This window comes from Lycium barbarum, chromosome 4 (genome assembly GCF_019175385.1).
Source record: "Lycium barbarum isolate Lr01 chromosome 4, ASM1917538v2, whole genome shotgun sequence".
NCBI classification, from domain to species: domain Eukaryota; kingdom Viridiplantae; phylum Streptophyta; class Magnoliopsida; order Solanales; family Solanaceae; genus Lycium; species Lycium barbarum.
The window spans coordinates 103074897-103099013 of record NC_083340.1 but is presented as its reverse complement, the minus strand read 5'-3'; the positions used below and the strand labels follow the sequence as shown (position 1 = coordinate 103099013).

General features: G+C 40.0%; 1 protein-coding gene across 1 annotated transcript; it reads right to left on the bottom strand.

Annotated features, from left to right (window-relative positions):
- Nucleotides 1–13368: 13368 nt before the first annotated feature.
- Nucleotides 13369–17628, bottom strand: LOC132637632 (uncharacterized). Its single transcript, XM_060354690.1, has 5 exons — nucleotides 17566–17628; nucleotides 16974–17079; nucleotides 14651–15969; nucleotides 14416–14562; nucleotides 13369–13803 (listed from the first exon to the last, which is right to left on the bottom strand). The coding sequence occupies exons 1-5, from the start codon at nucleotides 17626–17628 to the stop codon at nucleotides 13492–13494; spliced, it is 1947 nt and encodes a 648-aa protein (XP_060210673.1). The 3' UTR covers nucleotides 13369–13491.
- Nucleotides 17629–24117: the final 6489 nt, after the last annotated feature.

Genomic DNA, 24117 nt, shown 5'->3' with positions numbered 1-24117 from the left:
TGGGTCTGTGGAGTATGATGTGCCATGTCCGCCTATTCTGATCTGATCTGTTATGGCCATTCTGATATGACATTTTATGATACGGGGCCACGTCCCTTTTTCTGATTCCTCTGTATAGTGGCACCAGCGTCGGGAGGGTGGCCACATTCTGTCTGCCGAGTCCCGTGTCAGGGACCGGATATGATATGATATGACATATGTTTCTGTACGCATTCTGTCTGTTTTGGAAATATGCATTTGACACTCTGGATTCTGTACTCATTTTCTGTAACCATTATGATTTGACTTCTGTGATTCCGCTTTACATATTCAGTACATATTTCGTACTGACCCCCTTTCTTCGGGGGCTGCGTTTTCATGCCGCGCAGGTACTGACGACAGGTTCGCTGATCCACACGTTTAGGATCCTATTTCTACTATTTGGGGCGCTCTCTTCTACAGAGCCCATCTTTTGGTACAGTCTGTCACTGCTATCTGGATATGTACTTTGTTCAGGGTATGACGGGGCCCTGTCCCGTCTTATGATTATGATATGTTCTGTAGAGGTCTGTGGATAAATCTGTGTCGGTTCTGTACATATGTTTGGGATATTCTGTTCTGTGATGGCCTTATCGGCCTATGTGTGCCAAGTCTGTTTTTCTGCTAAATTCTGTAGCGACCACTAATATTATTATTATATTATTATTCTGTTAATATGCTAATTTGGGGTATCGGGTACGTATAGGTGCCCAGCTCGGGCACTGGTCGCGGCCCACGGGGTTAGGTCGTGACAAAAGTGGTATCAGAGCGGTTCGTCCTCGGAATGTCCACAGACCGTGTCTAGTAGAGTCTTGTTTATCGGTGTGTTGTGCACCACACCTATAAACAGGAGGCTACAGGGCATTTAGGATACTACCCTTCTTTCTGTCTTAGATCGTGCGATAGAGCTGTGTTATCAGGATGACCCCTTCCTAACGAGTGGCTATATTTGCAGATATGCCTCCAAAAAAGGCGACAGCGGCCCAAAAGGCCAAGTCAGTTGCCGTAGGAGAGACTAGCCGGGTCCAGAGGACTACCAGGGCCCAGGTATATATTGCTCCGGAGACTTTGCCCCAGACAGAGGGTTCTTCTACACCGCCACTCGTGGAGGAGATTGGGGCAGCCGTAGCTGCAGATCGGGGGACGGCTCCACTGCCAGCTCCCGCAGTTCCAGTACCTGAGCCTCCAGCTCCACGGCCAGGCACTGAGGATCAGTCTATGAGGGAGGCAGTCCAGTTGCTGACTAGACTTGTGGCAGGGCAGGTTCAGGGGCATGGACTGGGAGGTGACCGGGCAGTCAGGCGTGATAGTTCGAGAGCCCGTGAGTTTTTGACTTGTAACCCTCCAGAGTTCTTCGGGACAAAGCCCGAGGAGGATCCTGAGGAGTTTATCAGGAAGATGCGACGCACTCTAGATTTGACTAATGCTTCCGAGACAGAGTCAGTCGCGTTAGCTTCGTACCGGTTATATGATGTGGCGGCAAACTGGTACGAGTCATGGGGGATATCCATGGGGGACGGCGCTCCTCCAGCAGCTTGGGGCGATTTTTCTCAGGCATTTCTTGGACACTTTCTGCCCCCAGAGTTGCGACGAGCCAGATCTGATAGATTCTTATTATTGAGGCAGAAGGGCCGCAGTATTCGGGACTATAGTTTGGAGTTTGATTCCTTGGCCCGATATGCACCTACTGTGGTGGCTACTATGGCGGACCGGATGCATAGATATATTATGGGGCTGGATCGGTATTTTGTTGATAGCTGCTTAGTATTGGCTTCTCAGCCCGGTATGGACATTGCCCGTATCCAGGCCCATGCCCAGGGTATGGAGGATCGGGGCAGAGGAGGACACCAGCCTGACAGGGGCCAGGATCGGAGACAGCCCAAGAGGGCCAGGTCATCTGGAGACTTTCGGGGCAGACAGCCCCAACAGCCGCAGCAGCCTAGAAGATTTTCATCTCAGCCAGCGCAGAGCGCGCCTCCCCAGCCTACAGGTCGCAGGTTCGATAGCCCAGGGTATTCAGGAGCAGGCCAGAGCTCCAGGGCTTCAGGTTCGCGGACAGATAGGGGTTCTGGTCAGATGAGGCCACCCAGGGTTCAGTGTTCTTTTTGCGGCAGATACCATACGGGAGAGTGCTACAGAGCCACCGGTGCATGCTTTTCTTGTGGCCATCAGGGCCATTCTGTGAGAGATTGCCCGTATAAGGGTAGTTTGGGTGGTGCAGCGCAGCCTACCGGATCAGCCGCTGGGTCTTCATCGTCGTCAGTGGCTATGCGCCCTACGGGGCAGGGTTTTCCAGCACCAGCAGGTCGCGGCAGAGGCCGTGGTGGAGCTTCTGGTATTAGCGGTCCTTCGAACCGCATTTATGCTTTGGCCAGCCGCCAGGATCAGGAGGCATATCCTAATGTCGTTACAGGTACTTTATTGGTCTTCTCTCGGTCTGTGTATGCATTAATTGATCCAGGTTCGACTTTATCATATATTTCACCCCTTGTTGCCGGTAAAATTGGTATTATGTCTGAACCTATAGAGCCATTTGAGGTAGCCACACCGATAGGGGATTTTGTTGTAGCGAAACAGGTTTATAAAGACTGTTCTGTGATTGTATGTGGCCGTGATACTAAGGCAGATCTGATAGAGTTAGATATGACTGAATTTGATGTTATTATGGGTATGGACTGGCTAGCTTCCTGTTATGCTAATGTTGACTGCCAGAATAAGGTGGTTCGCTTCCAGTTTCCCGGGGAGCCAGTTTTAGATTGGGCTGGAAATACAGCATCGCCGAAAGGTAAGTTTATTTCATACCTTAAGGCAAAGAAAATGATTAGAAAGGGTTATATCTATCATCTGGTACGGGTGCAAGACTTGGACGCAGAGACGCCGACACTTCAGTCAGTCCCCGTGGTTAATGAGTTTCCAGATGTTTTCCCCGACGAGCTTCCAGGTCTTCCTCCAGAGCGGGAGATAGATTTCTCTATTGACTTACTCCCAGACACTCAGCCTATCTCTATTCCTCCGTATAGAATGGCGCCTGCAGAATTAAAGGAGTTGAAGGAGCAGCTGAAAGATTTGTTGGATAAGGGCTTCATCAGACCTAGTACTTCGCCTTGGGGAGCCCCGGTATTATTTGTGCGTAAGAAGGACGGGTCGCTGCGTTTGTGTATTGATTATCGGCAGCTGAATAAGGTAACTATAAAGAATAAATACCCCCTCCCCAGGATTGATGATTTGTTTGATCAGCTGCAGGGCGCTAAGTGTTTTTCGAAGATAGATCTTCGATCCGGTTACCACCAGGTGCGAGTACGAGAGGCCGATATCCCTAAGACAGCTTTCCGGACCCGATATGGGCATTACGAGTTCAGGGTTATGTCTTTTGGGCTTACTAATGCCCCCGCAGTATTCATGGATTTGATGAACCGGGTATTCAGGCCATTCTTGGATATGTTTGTAATTGTATTCATTGATGATATCCTGGTTTATTCCCGGTCTGAGGCGGAGCACGCAGATCATCTGAGATCGGTATTAGGGGTACTCCGGCATCAGAAATTATATGCGAAATTTTCTAAGTGTGAATTCTGGCTGTCTTCAGTGGCTTTCTTGGGGCATGTTATTGCAGCTGATGGTGTCCGGGTGGACACACAGAAGATTGAGGCCGTGAAGAATTGGCCCAGACCTACGACGCCCACAGAGGTACGCAGTTTCCTGGGGTTAGCAGGCTATTACAGGAGATTTGTGGAGAAGTTTGCTTCGATTTCAGCGTCTTTGACAAGGCTGACTCAGAAGGGAGCTAAGTTCCTGTGGTCTGACGCTTGTGAACGGAGCTTCCAGTTGCTGAAGGAGAAGCTGATTACAGCCCCAGTTCTGACTCTTCCAGAGGGACCGGACGGGTATGTTATTTATTGTGACGCTTCTGGCATGGGGTTAGGTTGTGTATTGATGCAGCACGGCAGAGTTATAGCGTATGCTTCCCGGCAGCTCAAAAAGCATGAGAAGAATTATCCTACCCACGATCTGGAGCTCGCAGCGGTGATTCATGCTCTGAAGATATGGAGACACTATTTATATGGCGTTCATGTGGATATCTATACTGATCATAAGAGTCTCCAGTATATTTTCAGGCAGAGAGAGCTTAATTTGCGACAGCGGAGGTGGCTGGAGCTTCTGAAAGATTATGACGTGGATATTCTGTATCATCCGGGTAAGGCTAATGTTGTTGCCGATGCGCTCAGTCGGAAGTCTATGGGCAGTTTGGCCGATTTACAGCCAGACAGGAGAGAGGTAGCCCGTGATATTCAGCAGTTGGCTAGTCTCGGGGTTCGTCTGGCCGATTCTGGAGATACACGGATTTCTGTTCGAGGGGTTTCTGAGTCATCTATCAGGGACGATATTAAGCGGCATCAGTTTGAGGATCCTGTCTTAGCTCGGTACAGGGACATAGCCTATGATAAGGAGAGGACTCCGTTCGAGTTTTCACCGGACGGCACTATGTTATACAGAGGCAGGTTGTGTGTACCTGATATTGCAGGCCTTCGGCAACAGGTTATGAGCGAGGCACATTATGCTCGCTATTCGGTCCATCCTGGGTCTACGAAGATGTACCATGATCTCCGATGCTTATACTGGTGGGACGGCATGAAGCGGGATATTGCAGAGTTCGTCGCCCAGTGCCCTAATTGTCAGCAGGTCAAGATTGAGCATCAGAAGCCGGGTGGACTGTTGCAGGAGATGGAAATTCCGACTTGGAAGTGGGAGGTTATTAATATGGACTTCATTACAGGTTTGCCTCGCACTCCACGGAAGTATGATTCCATCTGGGTTGTTGTTGATAGGCTGACGAAATCAGCCCATTTTCTTCCCGTCAGGACTACTTATTCCGCCGAGGATTATGCCAGGCTCTATATTAGAGAGATTGTGAAGCTTCACGGAGTTCCTATATCTATTATTTCTGACAGAGGCGCCCAGTTTACGGCGCGTTTCTGGAGGTCGTTTCAGGAGGGTCTAGGGACTCAGGTGAGTCTGAGCACAGCCTTTCATCCTCAGAGCGACGGACAGGCCGAGCGCACTATACAGACGCTGGGGAATATGTTGCGGGCCTGCGTTATTGATTTCAGAGGCAGTTGGGATGATCACTTGCCATTGATTGAGTTTGCATATAATAACAGTTACCATTCCAGCATCCAGATGGCTCCGTACGAGGCTCTATATGGCAGGAAATGCAGATCGCCGATTGGCTGGTTTGATATTGGCGAGTCAGAGTTGATTGGCCCAGATATGGTCCAGCAGGCCGTGGACAAGGTAAAACTTATTCGGGAGCGACTGTTGGCAGCCCAGAGTCGACAGAAGTCATACGCGGATAAACGGCGTCGACCGTTAGAGTTTCAGGTAGGCGATTGGGTATTCCTGAAGGTATCGCCTATGAAAGGCGTGATGCGGTTCGGCAGAAAGGGTAAGCTCAGTCCGCGTTATATTGGGCCTTATCAGATTGTTCGAAAAAACTGGAAATGTCGCCTATGAGCTAGATTTGCCATCTGATTTGGAAGCGGTACATCCAGTATTTCATGTCTCTATGCTTCGTAAATGCGTCGGTGACCCTTCTAGAATATTTCCTGCTGATGATATTCAGGTGACGGAGCAACTATCGTACGAGGAGCAGCCCGTATCTATTTTGGATCGTCAGGTAAGGAGGCTTCGGAATAAAGATGTAGCCTCTGTTAAGGTACTGTGGCGGAACGATAATAGGGAGGAAATGACATGGGAGACCGAAGAGGAAATGAAGAAGAAATATCCTCATTTGTTCTCTATACCCACAGGTAACCTTAAATCCCTGCTTTAATTTATTCCAATATCAATCGTGTGTCATATGTGATGTCTGTAAACATGAACTCCCCCAAAGTATTTTCAAACCCTATGAGATTAATTTAACATTCGAGGACGAATGTTCTAAAGGGGGGGAGGATGTTATATCCCGTATTTTTGAACCTCGGAGCATCTGCTGGGGTGGGGCCCACATACCGAGATTTTTTTTGGAACATCTGAAAAGTCATATGAATCACATATGTAAAGTTAAACACAACTCATGAAGTACCTTTGGACCAAATCAAAGTGGAAACCCTCCAAACGAATATTTTTAAGAAAACGTTTTCGGGTGACCTGACTTTGGGGGGCAAAACCTGTATTGTAAGTTTGGAATTTCGAAAATACCTTGAAATAGAAGTTGTAGATAATTGAATTAGCTTTCCATCCATAGGTCGTGGGTTCCCAGGTGACGTCGGTACAAGGAGATATGAACGTTTTAAGGTCGAAAGGTCAGTGGGCTAGGCCCAACTCGGGACCACCCGAGTTGGCCCAAAAAAATGAAAAAAAACATTCAGGCCCAAGTGAGGAGCCATTCGGCCATGGTCCATAAAAAGGATCCAAGCCCATGGAATTAAGTCATGTGGTCAATGAATAAAAGACCACTTAATCATCCAAATTCCATAGAACTTTCAAGAGAAAGAATAGGAGGAAAAACAAGAGAAAAACAAGAACAAAAAGAGGGCATTTCGGGTTTGGCCATAGAAAAATCACCCCTCAAAATCTTGCCTCTAAAATTATTTTCTTGCTGAATTCCTACTAAATTAAGTGTCCTCTACAACTTGGTGTAATTGTTTTGGAAGAAGGAGCACTTATTTCTTCAAGTTGACAACTTGTTCAAGTGAAGAAGTTTGTAGGAAAAGGTAAGAATCAATTCCTTTTTCTTATGTTATGAAGGTTTGTTTATGTTGTGGTATGTGGAAATGAGTAGAAATTATGGAAATAAGGAAGTTTGCAAAGTGGGTATGTATATATATATGTAGCCATGGGTGTATATATGTTGTATACATATATGAGTTGAATTTTATGTTGCATTCTAGTTGTGGTTATGATGGAAATTATATTGGGAATGAAAGTTGAATGAATTTTGGTTGAAGTTGGAATGTAGATGATTATGTCACTTTAGAATAATTTTGTGATATTATGGAAATGAAGTTGTTAAGATGTGAATTATGATTATGGTTGATGAATTTGGAAGTTGGAAACTTGTTATGAAGTTGTATGCCAAAGATTTGATGTTTTGCATAAGTTATGATTTTGGCGGAAGATTGTATATCATGTATATCGAGTGTATATCTTAAGGAAAACGATATGAAATGTTTCTAGAACTATATGGTGATGATCATGATGGTTGTTGAATATGAAATTATTGATCTTAGTTGAAAGTTGGGTTGAATTGAAGATTATGTCAACTTGTGAGAAAAATGACTAGTTGAAGGATATTTGTGTTTTTAATGTTCATTGTTGATATTGTTGTTGTCGTTTGGGTTGTTGTTGATGATTTATAGCCGAGTTGAATTCTCGGGGTGTCATATGTATAGGCGAAGTGCTGCCGAAATTTCGGTAGCCAAATATGCTTAAAGTTGAAATAATGGCATTAATAATTCACAATTGGTAAACTTGACCAATTGCAGTTTTTCGACGAAACGGGAAGTGAGTTTGGAAAGGCTTAAGGAGCGTGAAAGGTATGTAAAGCAACCCCCAATTCATCCCTTGGCATGCCCCTAGTGTGTTAGGGTCGGATCCGGGCCTCGAAGGACCTCTTAGCCCTCGGAATCCGCAAGACAAAATTTCAGTTTTTCCTTCAGTAGAATTGAACCATTTTGATACGCTTTTTTTTTCTGAAATTATGCAATTTTGCTCTAAATTATTCAGAAAATCATAGAATGTTTGTATAACCTTTTTAGGTGATACTATATGCTTAGAGGGCACAATTTGAGCCCGCCGCCTTGTTTGTCCCAAGGCGGGCCCGCTATTTACGGTTTTGCCCCTAATGTGTTAAAGCTTCCTTTTTAAGCGATTTTTGAAAGAAATGTTTTAATTACCCTACTAATCGCTTAACGAATATTATTTTAAATATTCTGTTAAATATTATAAATTATTTTGACACTCGGAATGACTTCGGGAAAGTTATACTTCTGTAATTTATTATGATATCCGAAATACATTTATTATGATTCCGTCCGACCCCATTGGATTTGTTTGTCTTTGATACGCTTCATCGAGTCTTTGAAAACATTTGTTATATTTTTAAATTGCATTAGTCTCTCACTACTCCATTCGTGGATGTCCCAATGTTTCCCACACTGAGCCCGGGCCAGGATATGTTGTCAAGCGTAATTCTCTGCATTGTTCGCCGCGCCCCGATGTGAGGGGGCAGGTATACGCGTACATGGGTGTGTGGAGTATGATGTGCCATGTCCGCCTATTCTGATATGATCTGTTATGGCCATTCTGATATGACATTTTATGATACGGGGCCACGCCCCTTTTTCTGATTCCTCTGTATAGTGGCACCAGCGTCGGGAGGGTGGCCACATTCTGTCTGCCGAGTCCCGTGTCAGGGACCGGATATGATATGATATGACATATGTTTCTGTACGCATTCTGTCTGTTTTGGAAATATGCATTTGACACTCTGGATTCTGTACTCATTTTCTGTAACCATTATGATTTGACTTCTGTGATTCCGCTTTACATATTCAGTACATATTTCGTACTGACCCCCTTTCTTCGGGGGCTGCGTTTTCATGCCGCGCAGGTACTGACGACAGGTTCGCTGATCCACACGTTTAGGATCCTATTTCTACTATTTGGGGCGCTCTCTTCTACAGAGCCCATCTTTTGGTACAGTCTGTCACTGCTATCTGGATATGTACTTTGTTCAGGGTATGACGGGGCCCTGTCCCGTCTTATGATTATGATATGTTCTGTAGAGGTCTGTGGATACATCTGTGTGGGTTCTGTACATATGTTTGGGATATTCTGTTCTGTGATGGCCTTATCGGCCTATGTGTGCCAAGTCTGTTTTTCTGCTAAATTCTGTAGCGACCACTAATATTATTATTATATTATTATTCTGTTAATATGCTAATTTGGGGTATCGGGTACGTATAGGTGCCCAGCTCGGGCACTGGTCGCGGCCCACGGGGTTGGGTCGTGACAGCCGATGTATTCGGCGTCTGTAAATGTGAGTAAAAGATACCGTTTACTGAATTGTACTATTTTCTGTATACGAGAATAAGGGACACCGTGTTCTGAAAAAAGGGGCAATGCTATGACATGATACGCTATGCCAAGATATACTATGATATGATATGCTACGACATGACGTGATACGACACGCTATGATAGAGCAGCACATAATATGATAAAATATGACACGATATAAATCCTATTTTCTGTGTCTACGAGAAAGAAATGTCTCAAAGAGAAAAGGACAAGCCTACATGATAGCCGGCCTGAAACAGAGGCCTTCTCACGTACAGGTTACTTTCCTGCCCCGTTATATGTCCTATGACTCCATGATACTGTTAATCGTACTCTATGTTACTGTTTATATTATCTTTTATGCCTTACATACTCGGTACACTATTCGTACTGACGTCCCTTCTTGTGGACGCTGCGTTTCATGCCGCGCAGGTCAGCAGACAGGTGGACGTGATCCTTAGAAGTTCTACCAGCCACACTTGACAGCGCTCCAGTTGTTTCGGAGCCTCACTCCAGCGGTACTATTTTGTGTATGTACATTCGGGCACGACAGTACTCGGCCCTTTCCATGTATAAGTGTACTATATCTAGAGGCTCGTAGACAGATATGCACAGTCAGCTATGTACAGTTAGATGTGTTGTATTTTTAATTGTTCGCGTCCCGGTATAACGCGATAGCGGAAAGCTTACTACTTATGTTTATGGTGACGCTGCTAATGTTAATGTTCAGAAAGGAAAAAAAAATATGGCTCTGTTTACACGGCTTGCCATGAGTTAAAGGTAAAATGATAGATAAGGGGTGATCGGTACAGGTATCGGGTACTCGTCACGGCCCCTAGTCGGGTCGTGACAATAAGTCACATATGTTTAGTTATTAACAGAGGGAACCAATGATATTTAGTGTTAAACAAAGGGATTCAATGATATTTAGTGGTAAATATATTTATCTACTAACATCCTTAATGGATTAGACAGTAATTTCATTGATTTGATGGGATATTCTAAGCGTATACTTCCCAAATCGAGCGATCGTTGGTGTAATTTGATGAGAACTACTTGATTCACCCATATTTAGGTGTAAACAACGAAAACCAATGATATTTATTGTTTATTAAATGTTCCTAACCAATTTGATGGTATTCTGAGTCAGGATATATGATAAACTAAGCGTATACTTCCCAAATCGAGCGATCGTTGGTGTAATTTGATGAGAATTACTTGATTCACCCATATTTAGGTGTAAACAACGAAAACCAATAATATTTATTGTTTACTAAATGTTCCTAACCAATTTGATGGTATCCTGAGTCAGGACATATGATCAACAAAGCGTATATTTCCCAAATCGAGCGATCGTTAGTGTAATTTGATGAGAACTACTTGATTTACCCATATTTAGGTGTAAACAATGAAAATCCAATGATATTTATTGTTTACTAAATGTTCCTAACCAATTTGATGGTATTCTGAGTCAGGACATATGATCAACTAAGCGTAACATCCCAAATCGAGCGATCGTTGGTGTAATTTGATGAGAACTAATTGATTCACCCATATTTAGGTGTAAACATCGAAAATCCAATGATATTTATTGTTTATTAAATGTTCCTAACCAATTTGATGGTATTCTGAGTCAGGACATATGATCAACTAAGCGTATACTTCCCAAATCGAGCGATCGTTGGTGTAATTTGATGAGAACTACTTGATTCACCCATATTTAGGTGTAAACAACGAAAACCAATGATACTTATTGTTTACTAAATGTGAAGCTTTTAAACAGGTTACTCATCCGTTATAACTGATAATGCACTTGTTGCAACATATTGGTAACTTGTTGCAACAACTAACCAATCTGTTGCAACAGATAACAAACTTGTTGCAACAGATGGGTTAGTTGTTGCAATTTCTTCAACAATTGAAAGATTTGTTGCAACAACTGACTCATCTGTTGCAACAGATCACAAACTTGTTGCAACAGATTATCAACTTGTTGCAACTTCTAAAACAACACTTAGATTTATCGCAACAACTAACCCATATGTTGCAACAACTGAACCATCTGTTGCAACAAATTTACATCTTGTTGCAAAAACTGACGCATCTGTTGCAACAGATGACAAACTTGTTGCAACAGATTATCAACTTGTTGCAACTTCTTCAACATCAGTTAGATTTGTCGCAACAACTGACCCATATGTTGCAACAACTGAACCATCTGTTGCAACAAATTTACATCTTGTTGCAACAACTAACGCATCTGTTGCAACAGATCACAAACTTGTTGCAACAGATTATCAACTTGTTGCAACTTCTTCAACATCAGTTAGATTTGTCGCAACAACTGACCCATATGTTGCAACAACTGAACCATCTGTTGCAACAAATTACAAACTTGTTGCAACAACTTACTCATCCGTTGCAACATATTAAAAACTTGTTGCAACAAATGGGTCAGTCGTTGCAGCTTCTTCAACAGCTGTTAGATTTTGTGACTTGTTTAAAACTACTGAAACCACTGAACATAATGTATTGAACACAACTTAAATAATAAACGCCTAATATATACTTAACAAAATGTCTTAGAAAAGTACTGAACACCTAATATATACTTAAATTACATAATGTCATAAAAAAAACTCCTAACATAGACTTAAATTGTTCAACAGGCCACATTTTGGCTCCAAAAAATGCAAAATCAATGAACTGTTTATCAACCCATCTTAGGGCTCCAACACCTTTTCAATGACACCTAATGCCCATCTCCATTGTATCCTCCCTACAGAGTTGTCGCTGATTAGACTTTCGGGTTTTGTCACAGTTGTGCCGGTAAGCAAAGCCTCCATAAAAGCAATTGACCACGAACCACATGCCTTACCAGTGACATTGCGGGGGAGATTCTGTAGCCTATTGAATTCCCACGATTCATTGAGTAACTTTGCAGGCAAGTGTGCGAACATTCCATTCTGTTGCAATAACTTGGGCCACAATTCCATTACCGGCTCCATGAAACAAAAGAAATCAGATTCTTCATAGACAGGAACGTTGCAGTCATACACATTTACCACTCCCTCTTCAATCATGAACTCGAGAGTGACAAAATGTGTGGCATTAATATTCATCACTGTTAAAACCCTCTTTGCACCAGCCCACGAGCAGCCTCCCTGGTAGGGTCTGACACCCCTACAATAATCGACCATATCATCATCCCACTTGAATTCAGCAAGTCTAACCTTCAGAGACACGACATTTGGAACTGTACTCTCTTTTGTCAATTCTGCGTACCTCTTGGACATGTTGTTGTAAAAGTTGAGGTCCAGGATTATGTCAGTGGAATCATAGTACTCGGGGAAATTGATTTGTCTCATACGCATTAGAAGCAGGACTTCATCTACATACTAAAGTAAAAGTAGTAAAACAGTTAGTTACTTGGTGCAACAGATTATCTACTTGTTGCAAGAGCTAGTTAACTTGGTGGAGCAGATTCAACAAAATAAAGGAACTGTTGCAACAGCTAGTTAACTTGTTGCAACAGATTATCTACTTGTTGCAAGAGCTAGTTAACTTGGTGCAGCAGATTCAACAAAATAAAGGAACTGTTGCAACAGCTAGTTAACTTGTTGCAACAGATTATCTACTTGTTGCAACATCTAGTTAACATGGTGCAGCAGATTCAACAAAATAAATGAACTGTTGCAATAGCTAGTTAACTTGTTGCAACAGATTATCTACTTGTTGCAACAACATACTGAATTAGATAGATATATACAAGTGTTGAAACTTACCCAATCCTCCCACCATATTTCCATGCTTGTTAGAGCCTTGAAGTCTACTGCTCCAAATTCATGCATTGAGTACATGGTTCTCCCACTCTTTTTGGACTTGATTGCAGTCTCAACCTTTTTCTTTCTTTGGGCATGTACAGGCTTGAAAATGTCCACCTTTTTTAGCACTTTTGGCCCAACATCAAGAAGAGGAGTCTCAATTGACTTACTAGGAGTAGCAACAGATCTTCTTGATCTAACTGATGCAAGTGCCTTGGCAATTTCTTTGCCCCTCCTCCGAGCATGAACAGGAGTATAAGGTGAGGAAAGATTCTTTGATGGTTTGATACCCCTCTTGGATATCAACCTCTGCATAGAAGTGTTTGTGGCCTCTTGGGCCTGCACCAATTCCTCCACCTTTCTAATCAAATTATCCATTTTGTCCCTGCAAGTGGTGCACTCACAAGCACATGAGGGCACCTTAGAAGTACCGGCACCAACATCAACAAATCTTCTACCACTCAATCCACCACTACTAAAATTACCACCAAATCTGGAAAAATCACTCAATCCAGGAACTGGGGTAAATCCACCAATATTAGCATCATCATCTCTTAATTTTTCCCCAGCAATACTTGCTGGGACATCATCACCACCACCCACTAATAACATCAACAGGCTGAACACTACCACCAACAGCATCAGCACCACCAACAGCATCAGCACCACCAACAGCATCAACAGCAACATCACCACCAGCACCAACAATAACATGACCACCAGCAACATTACCACCACCACCAGCTACAACATCATCAACCCTAGTGATGGCTGTCACTCCAGCCAATTCCCCTTTGAACCCATCAATCAGTCTGTCAGGCACAGATTCTATGGGCACAAAGGTGACAAGGCATGGCATCTCCAACTCTCTTATTGTTGGGACAAGCCATGAGTTCACAACCTACAACAAAAAAGTAGATATATCATAATGGTGCTAAATCATAAAAAGCAAAACCTATTTAAAACAAGTTAACAGGTTGTTGCAAAAGGTTACACATCTGTTGGGCAATGTCCAATAGATAGGTAACTTGTTGCAGCAGGTATCTCATCTGTTGGAAAATTTTCAACAGATGGGTAACTTGTTGCAGCAGGTTTCTCATCTGTTGGATATTGTACAACAGATTAGTAATTTGTTGCAACAGATTATTGTACTTGTCGTAAAAACTTACTGTAACAGATTCATAAGTTATCAAATTAGTAAATAAAGTGATATGTTGCAACAGCTGTGGTACTTGTTGGAAATTGTCCAACAGATTGTCAACTTGTTGCAGCAGGTTTATCATCTGTTGGACATTTTCCAACAGATGGGTAACTTGTTTCAGCAGGTTACTCATCTGTTGCAAAAAACTAGTTGCATGTTATAACAGATTCATCAGTTGGGTAACTTGTTGCAACAGGTTAATTATCTGTTGTCCAACAGATGCATAACTTGTTGCAACAGATGAATGTGTTGTTGCAGCAGATTATAAAAGTTGTTGCAACACTTAGTCATCTGTTGTGTTCTAATGCTTACAGCTTCCTTAGGGGGGTTGAAAAGGTCAACACTCAATTTTGTGTTGTTCCTGGCAGTGAGCCATCTAAGAATTCTTGGATAGGTAACTTCTTTGGAGTATTCCTTGACTTGATGCCTGAGGTGAGGAATGACTTCAAATGCCCAAGCCTAGAAAAAAAAGATGCCATCAAAAATCAAAATAGTGATTGAAATTTTTTTTTTAAAAAAAAAAGGTAAAACATTAAAGAAAATTTACCATGAAAGCCCAAGGGAAGCCATATAGGTTTTGTGTCTTCCCCGTTGGCTTCAAATCCTTCATCAAATATTCAACAGTCAAGCTAAAGCTTTGAAAACCCCAGGCATAGCTGTTGAAGGCATCATAGTCCTCAACAAGTTTAATCAATCCAAGCGATATGTTGTAGTTTACGTCTCTTGCCCAAAGAACACTATGCACAAACCAAACTAAGCACAGTGCCTCCTTGTGCTTTTTTGAGAAAGTTTTGGACTCCAAGTCTTGCAATAATTTATTTTGAGTGTAGCTCTTTCCCACTAAGTTTACCAAAGAGACATTATTCTTAGCTTTGAAACCCTTCGCTTTCTTGTCTGCCTTGGGCGTCTGGGCTGGCTTGGTTAATACAACAGTAGGAAGAGGCTCATAAGGATAACATCTCAATCCGTTAACTATGGCAAACACCTTCATGCCAAAGCAAACTGGCATGCCACAGTAATTGATCCAAATCTCATCCTTTCTATCACAAATAATCTTACGCTTCAAAAGCTCAAAAACCATTGTCATTTGAAATCGGGCACTAGTATCTTCAGGCAAATCTAAATAGAGCCCAAAGCAGCTAGCCCTAAAGAAATTCTCCAACCCCTGCTGCCGGAGAATGCCCCTGAAGGTGTCAAAGCCCTTGCCCATAGTTGATCTAACCACAAAATCACCAGACAAATCCTTATTTCCATTCAGCGGCATCGTCACGCCGTACTTTTCAATGCTGAAACTCTTGACGACCTCCTCAATCGAAGGTCTATTGGGATCTATGGCAATACTAGAAGACTCAACAAGATTGGCATCCACATTATGTTTCCTTTTTCTTCTTAACTCAGCCAAGATCTGATCTGTTGATTCTTCTTCTTCTTCTTCTTCTTCTTCTTCTTCTTCTCCATTACCATTTTCAGTTTCTGCTTCTTCTTCACCTCCTTCATCCCCTTCAGCTCCTTCATCCCCTTCATCTTCTTCTTCTTCATCTCCCTCTTCTTCACTTACTTCTTTTTCATCTCCTTCTTCTTCATCTCCTTCAGCATTTTCTTCATTTTCTTCATCTCCTTCAGCAGATTTTTCATCATCTTTTTCACTTTCTTCTCTAGTTTCTTCACTTTGTTCATTTTTATCACTTTCTTCTTCATGCCCAACAAAGGTTTCGTGGGTTTCCTCTCTTTCTGAAGCCCTACTTTCACTAACTCTTTCCTCATTTGTTGATTGACAAATAGCAGTCACAAGTTTATCTAATGGTGTTTGCACCTTAGCTCTTTTACTAGTTTCTCCCTCAGTTGGTTTCTCTCCTTTTCTTTTAACTGGAGCCATTTTATCTACACACAGGAGACAGAAAAAAAGTTTTAATTGGTTAGTGCAACATTCAAAGTAAAAAGGGAAAAGGAATATGTTGCAACAAGTAATCAGTTGTTGCAACAGATTAATAATATGTTACAACAAAATACGAAGTTGTTGCAACAACTTATTACTTGTTGCAGCAGAATCTTAATCTGTTGGAAATAGAAAAACAGTTGCAACAGCTTAGCAACTGTTTTGATTTTTTACAACAGCTTGTTAATATGCTACAACAATTGCTTCAGTTGCTACAAAAACCTCAACAATTGTTTTGATTTTATCCAGCAGCTGTTGGATAAAATCAAAACTTTTCCTAAACCATAGCATGACAGCAACAATAACAGCAAAAACATCTAAATTTAACTACAAAACATCTATATTTCACTACAAACACACAACCATCACAAATCTCACTCACAACTTAAACAAAATACACCAAATAGGATTTTTTTAAACCATGCAACCTCAGCAGATGTTTGCAACTGTCAAACAAGTGCTGCATTTGTTGCAACAGCAACAACAACAGCAAAAACATCTAAATTTAACTACAAAACATCTATATTTCACTACAAACACACAACCATCACAAATCTCACTCACAACTTAAACAAAATACACCAAAACCATGCAACCTCAGCAGATGTTTGCAACTGTCAAACAAGTGCTGAATTTGCTGCAACAGGTAACCTCAGTTGTTGGAAAACATCAACAAAATTGCAAGCCTTTTTTTTCGAAATAACAAGGAGAAAAAGAACAAAAACAGCACCAAAAATCATAATTTCACAACCACAACCACTATTTACAAACTCACAAACCCCAACAAGTGCAACAAATACACGAAACTACAACAAAACAAACAACATTCAAGAAAAACCCATGCTCTTCTTCATCTTCTCTAACCAAAATCATCATTTTCACACTCTGATTTCAAAACCCTAACTTTTGAACCAAGTGAAAAAAAAAGGTTTACCTGAGAATGAATAGACAAGCAACAGCAATGGAGAGAGAGAAAAATGAGTAGCAACAGCAGCAATGGAGAGAGAGGAACGAGCAACAACAATGGTGGTCACTGGTCGCTGGTTTTGAACAGCAACAACGGAGAGAGAGAGAGACTAGATGAACTGAAGAACTGCTCTTTTTTTTTTTTGAAATAAAATGAAGTAGTTGGGGTCGTGGGGGAAGTGGGTTGGAAGTAGTTTTTGTATAATGTGTGTGGGTTGGAAGAAGTTTTTGTATAATGTGTATGGGCTTTTGTGTATTTTGTAAAAGATTATAAGTTTTAAAAATTATAATTCGGTCCCAATTTAAGTTAATCACATTTTTAAGACAAGTTTGACCTTGGCTGGTCAAACTTGTCACCATTTCTAATTACAAGACTTTTTTGTCACCACAAGTTAAATCTTCCAAGAAACACCTCACCAAAAGAAGTAAGCTGGAAAGGGAAAATAACACTTTTAGTCCCTGAGTTATTGGTATATTCCACTTTTACTCCTTGTATTATCTAACTCACCATATTTGACCTTCAATTAAATCATATGGGTGCTTTTAATCCTTTATCTAACGGAGATCAGAACAATTAACGGATCATTAACTACACCATAGGACAATTCTGGAATTAAACTCATCCCTGTGGAATTGCAAACCCACCCAGAAATCCAATTTGTGTCCTTAAAAGCAAGCAAAAACGTGCATTTTGAAAGACATGTGAATCATATAGTAATTACATCAGAACACATATAGAAAGGAGAAACTAGAGAGAATTTTATGAAAAAATTGTAGAGAAATTTCTTGATAATCTCCAAAAAATAGTTATACGGGGTTGCTACAAAGATATCAGTACATACAGCCCATTAAGAAGGGATTATCAAAGATTGCTTGCTTTAGATTGTTGACTACTGAAATTAATATCTTGGAAGCGAGAAAAAGATGCAGCAAGAAAAAAGAAAAGGAATTGCTTGTGAAAATCATTAGTCACGAGACTTGAAAATCAAAATAGGAAAGACAAGAGTCTAAATTGAATTTCTACCTTCGAAAGATTTACTTGAAGAATTCACGATATCTATGATGACATTGCTTTTGCTTGAACTATGAATTAACCAAAAATTGAAGCAACACACCTAAAATTACTAATAGAGATTTGCAAGAAATTAGATGGGTTTGATCCAATTTAGCTCACTTGAACTTGAATTCTTAGAAGGGAAGAGACAGGGAAGGAGATAAAGGATTATAGACAGAATTAGAAGATGTGCAGCTCATTGTAGAAGAGGACACAAGTTCATTCTAGCCACGTGCATAAACCGACGTTCATGAAACAATTGGCTAAATGAAAACAAACTAAGAATATAAATACCAAGGTTGTCCTATGGTGTAGTTAATGATCCGTTAATTGTGTTATATATTGTTAAGTATTATTTAATAATAATAATAATAATAGTATTTAGTTAATAAGAATTAAATTAATGTGAATAGTTGTAACCTTTCTAAAGGGTTTGATTGTTTCAAGTTGGTTACTAATCCTTTTAATTAGGATGTTTGTAACGTTGGCATATGTGAAAGTTTGCTAATAAAAAGGCTTATGGCAGAAGCCTTTGGTGATGTATAGACATATCTCCTTTCAACAACATTTTGCCATATTCCAACTTAAACTATATGTCACTTCTTTCTCCTATTCCAATTGGGTTGAGTTCTTGTGGTTGAAGAAAATAAAAAAGTGCAACTTTACTTTTTGGAGTAGGCATTGTATCCTGGAGATGGACTTTCCCGTTAACCACTTGCATAGTGTGAGCGGAAATTACTAAACCTAAAGATAGTTTCTCGGAAGCGCTTTGCCTATTCGTTCTGTGTTTTCTATTGAATTCTCTTGCATGATTTTTCTCTTTATTTATTAAATTTGTCTTGCACAAAGTTATTCCATTGTATCCTAAATATTCTACAACAATTTTAGGATAGTAAATCTTCTCCAATGGAGTATTCTTTGTTGGGTAAGCCATTTCAAGATGAGGAGAGACTTGAAAAATTCAAAAATATGGACTACAAATTTTGGAGTACTGTCTAGCATTTCGAAAATTCTGAAGACTGTATAAATGAAGAAATTGCAGAAACAATCCGAAAGTGAAGGATGTGTTCGACAAGTTTGATTATCAAAATACCGATGAAAGGCCACTAGCATGGTATTGATATGATTCTACTATGTCCAATAGGCAGGAAGCAAATCGAAGAAGGAGAAAAAGAAGTTGGCTTACTAATAAAACGCTGTATGATTCTCTTTTATATGGGCTATGAATATTGGACAAGATGAAAATCTTTTTGATGAGCAGATGATCAGGCCACTTGATCATTTGGTGACATATATAAGTCTCAACTGAAGTACTGTAAGCCCAAAGCAGTAAAGATGATAGAGTCAAGTATAAAGTGGTAATATAATTGGGTTGTACTTTCTTAACTCCACTTATTATTTATTTATGAATTTCTATTCTTTGTGTTTTAGTGAAATTCATTGAGATAAATGTTAGTGGATGACTCACTTTGTGATGTTCTTGAAATGCATGCTAAATTTAAGAGTATATATTTGACATGCTTATGGTGAATTATTAATTATTCCATACGAAATTTAAAATTGGGAAAAAATCAGAATTAGCTGGTCACTTATATTTTGCACCCGCCCTAGCCGTAAAATATGATTTATTGACAATAGCCATAAAAACATATAACCTCGTGCCAACAAAAACGAAAACAAAGTCGGCAGCATCGGCAAACTCTCTACAAGGGCTCTTTCCAACACTCAAAAACTTGAAAAGGGCAAATCAAACTATATAAATAAAAGTGCTCTTCAACTTCAGAATCACAAGACCAAACCCCACCAATTTAGAAATCCCCCAAACTTTCACATTACCTCAGACTAAAGCCAATATATATTACATATACATATTATATACTAAATATGTAGTGTATAATTGATGAATAATCACTGCATAATGTGTATATAATCAGTGTGTATTCATTATACACGGCTTATACACTTATTATGCACTAATTGTACTCTATTGTCATTGAGTTCACCTTCCCCAAATAAATATATTTTTAAAAAAGTCAATTTCTTTTCCATTCTCTTCTTTCTAGACACCTCCGTTACACTTTAAAAAAAAAAAATACTGATCTGGGGAAAAAGTTTCAATGCAGATCTAAAAAATAGAGGAAGAAGAATTCTCTGATGATGTTGTGACAATCTGCGATGTTGAGGAAGGGAGATAATTTTTTTCGCTGTTGGCTGCCATTGAAGGACTACTAAAGGTGGTGAAGGGGGAATAAATTAAAAGGGGTTTGGGACTTTTTGGAGATAAGAAAGAGAAAAGGGGAGTAGGGGATAGGGGGAGGGGGTTAATAAAATAGATAAGGAAGACCCGGATGGCTACTATATGTATCTGATAAAAACGTTTGGTTATTTTGAGTTTATTACTATAATGGGGTGTTAATTGAGTTAATTTTTCTTTAAAATTATCACAATGATATAATTATGTCGCATCACGTGGAGTTTCTTTTCAAATTATGATTGATATGATGTGTTTAATTTGGATGGATCTTATCTATGTTCGAAAATTGTTATAGCGTGAGAATAAAATGATTTTATATTCAAATGTCATTTTATTAATAGATTGATGAATTTTTATCAATATGATCATTCTTGTGATAAGCATAATATAATATAACTTTGTGTTGATTTTGAGAGTATTTTTCATATTCAACCAGTGAACTAATCATAAAATGAGGTGAAAAATTAGAGGCAACTATTTGCACTCTAAAATTACTATATTTTAAGATTTTCTTTAAGTGATTCTCAGTGTAATTTTCTTTCGATGAGATATTTTCTTGAGATAATGAGAGATGAATCGTATTTGGTGAAGAAGATCGATGCTTCAGCATAGATATTGGTGATGGGATTTTGAAGGATGACAAAAGTTCTTCCTCATAGTGAATAAACCTCCTTTTCATTCAGTTGGTAAGTATTTTGGAAATGAGACATCAACCACGTGGGGAGTATAATTCTTGCGATCAAAAGGTACGTAATATTTTTCTGGTGTGTGTCTCCTTGTAATCAAATATTAGCAGAATTTGAGATAAGGGAAAAAAGAACGGTTGATATATAAAGTGTGGTCACACAAGGGATACTAACCATTCTTATATATCGTGACACTACATTAAATGTAGCGTATAATCAAATATTGCTAGATCTTCTCAGTAAACATTTATTATGTGAGAAGTTAGTGCAGTCATGGAAAACATTAGTGTCACGACCCAACCCCGTAAGCCGTGACTAGTGCCCGAGATGGACACTCGTACATATTTACTAACCAAGATCCACTTGCGTTTAGCATATCAAGGACTTTCATACATACAAGACAATATATCATATAGATCGTTACTTATAATATCGCATACGAACCGGTCAGGTTATCATAGTGTAGGGAAGTGCCAAACGTGAACCTTATTAACATACCAAACAAGTACGACCCATGACCCACATACATGTCTACAGGCCTCTAAGATTAACAACAACATCATATGGCGGGACAGGGCCCCGCCGTACCCTGAAATAGTTATATATATATATATATATATATATATGTACGTACGATAGAAGGATCTGTACCAAAAGTATGGGCTCCGGAACAAGGGAGCACTCCAAAGTAGCAGGATAGATGTCCTAAGCTGGCAGACCACCGCAACTGGCGTTTGTACCTGCGGGCATGAAACGCAGCCCCCGAAGAAAAGGGGGTCAGTACGGAATATGTACTGAGTATGTAAGGCATGAAATACAGTAAAGAGGATCATAACTAAAACGGAGATTTACCAGAAACAAGCATGACTGTAAGAAAAAAACATCAATACATTGACCTTTTGAAATGAAGATCAGGCATGTCAACATCATATATCATATATAAACATATAACGTGTCCCGGCCCTCTAGTGAGGGGCTCGGTGGATAAGATCATGCATGTCAACATCATATATCATATATGCATAACGTGTCCCGGCCCTCTAGTGAGGGACTCGGTGGATAGAATCATCATATGTCATCCTGGCCGCCACCCCCATATCATCATATCATATATATATATATAACCTGTCCCGGCCCTCTAGTGAGAGACTCGGTAAACAATGCAGTGGAGTGCGCACGAGAACGTGTCCTGGCCCGGGACTCAGTGAAGGATATATTGAGGCATGCACGAGCAGAGTAGTGAGAAACTATATGCACACAAATCCATTTTTCTAAGACTCGATAGATAAGTACACAAAACGACACTTGAAGGATCGTAAACACGTTTCGGGCCAATCCGAGTTTGCATAAGAAAGTTATGACCATCATTCACTACAGAACTCTCTACGAACGTTTTAAAGCAATCCAAGACCGTTTATGAAAGTTAGGGGCATTAATACTTTTAGAACTTTTTTAAAACAAAAAAAAACAAAAACTCTTTATGCTCTGCTCGTTATTCAATCATACAATAATCTTGATTATACTAAGTATACTCATATCAAGAAGTGAATAAGAATCGTAAACAAACTCGGAATTAAAGAGTAGAGTTACCCCAAGATACGTATCATACCTTACTTGGCTCTAGGACATGCCAAAAGAAAGAAAGGGTAAGCCTTACATACCTTGCCCGCTTCCTACGCTAATCCAACTTAAGTCTCGGCTTTCACAAGATCTACAACAACGTTAGGAGATACCAAACGTTAGCTATGGATACTTAAGAGTTCAATTCTAAACTAACACTTTATCTACAGAAATTTCGGCAGCATTTCCCCTGTAATTACAACCAACCCGGAGAATTCGACTCGGCCAAATCATCAACAACAATCCCAACAATCATGCCAACAACATCAACAATCAATTCAAAACGCATTCTAACGTTAGTAACTCTTTTTTACATAATTCGACAACATCCCATTTACATTCAAATCGACCATATACAGTCAAGCTAACACCAATGATCTCACATTCAAGTGTTAATCCGAAATCATTCTAACATGATTCAAGAACACTTCAAACAATTCACACAATATTCAAAACAACCCAACCAACATACCACTTTACCTGAAACCTTCCAAATTCAACAAGAACAATAACAACACATTTCCTTCTTTCAAATTCATGAACTGCACCAACAATTCACACGCTAACAACATTATTTTCCATAAATACAAGAAGTGGTATTAATGTCGCATTAGCTTCTAAAACAACTCTCCAACCATTACAACTTCAACTAGAATTATTAAACTTTCATTTTCATCATAGAATCCATAACAACAACAACTAAAATGCTAAGTAAAAAAATGGTTCCTCATTCCTAAAAACACAACACACACACGGCCAAGCACCAACACTTACACGGCTCAAACCCAACACATAAAATTTCATGAATTTCATTCATTTCTACATACTACAACATACACAAACCATCCATAACATATAAAAAAAAGATTAAACCTTACCTTTTCCACTTATCTTCTTACTTGGCTAAGGTTGCTCCTTGCAAGAATGAATGGTTTACTTGCCCCAACAACTATTCCACGTTAAAGAGGACCTTCCAATTGGTTGAATTGCTAGAACAAAATATTTTTTTGATCAAGATTTTTGGACCTCAATTTTGGTCATCTTGGCCGAATATGGCCCCTTTGTTTTCTCCAAGTTTCTCTAAACTTCTAAAGGATGAAGATGATGAATATGATTTATTAGTCATCTTTTATTTACTTATATAACTCATCCATGTGTCCCATGCCCCACACATGGCTTGGATAAATTAAAATTAGCCAAGCCATGGGTGGGAACTCACCTATGCCACACGGCCAAGGTGGTTTCATGACCACTTGTGAAATTCCCTTTTTACCCCTAGCCTTCCTCAATATTACCATGAACCATCTTGTGAATTTTCCTTTTTACCCTTAGCCTTCCTCAATATTACCATGAACCATCTTGTGAATTTCCCTTATTACCCTTAGCCTTTCTCAACATTTTCATACTAATAAACAACTTGTGTATTAAAATAATTCCGGAAAATAGTATTGCCCTTAACTTACCACGACTATCTTGAAATATCCGAATGTACAAAATA

Coding starts and splice junctions, on each gene's coding strand:
- LOC132637632 (XM_060354690.1), bottom strand. CDS start 17,628: ATGAGTTTAATTCCAGAATTGTCCTATGGTGTAGTTAATGATCCGTTA. Junction 15,970..16,973: donor GCTTGTCTATTCATTCTCAG/GTAAACCTTTTT, acceptor AAATGGCTCCAG/TTAAAAGAAAAGGAGAGAAA. Junction 14,563..14,650: donor GCTTCCCTTGGGCTTTCATG/GTAAATTTTCTT, acceptor TTTTTTTTCTAG/GCTTGGGCATTTGAAGTCAT.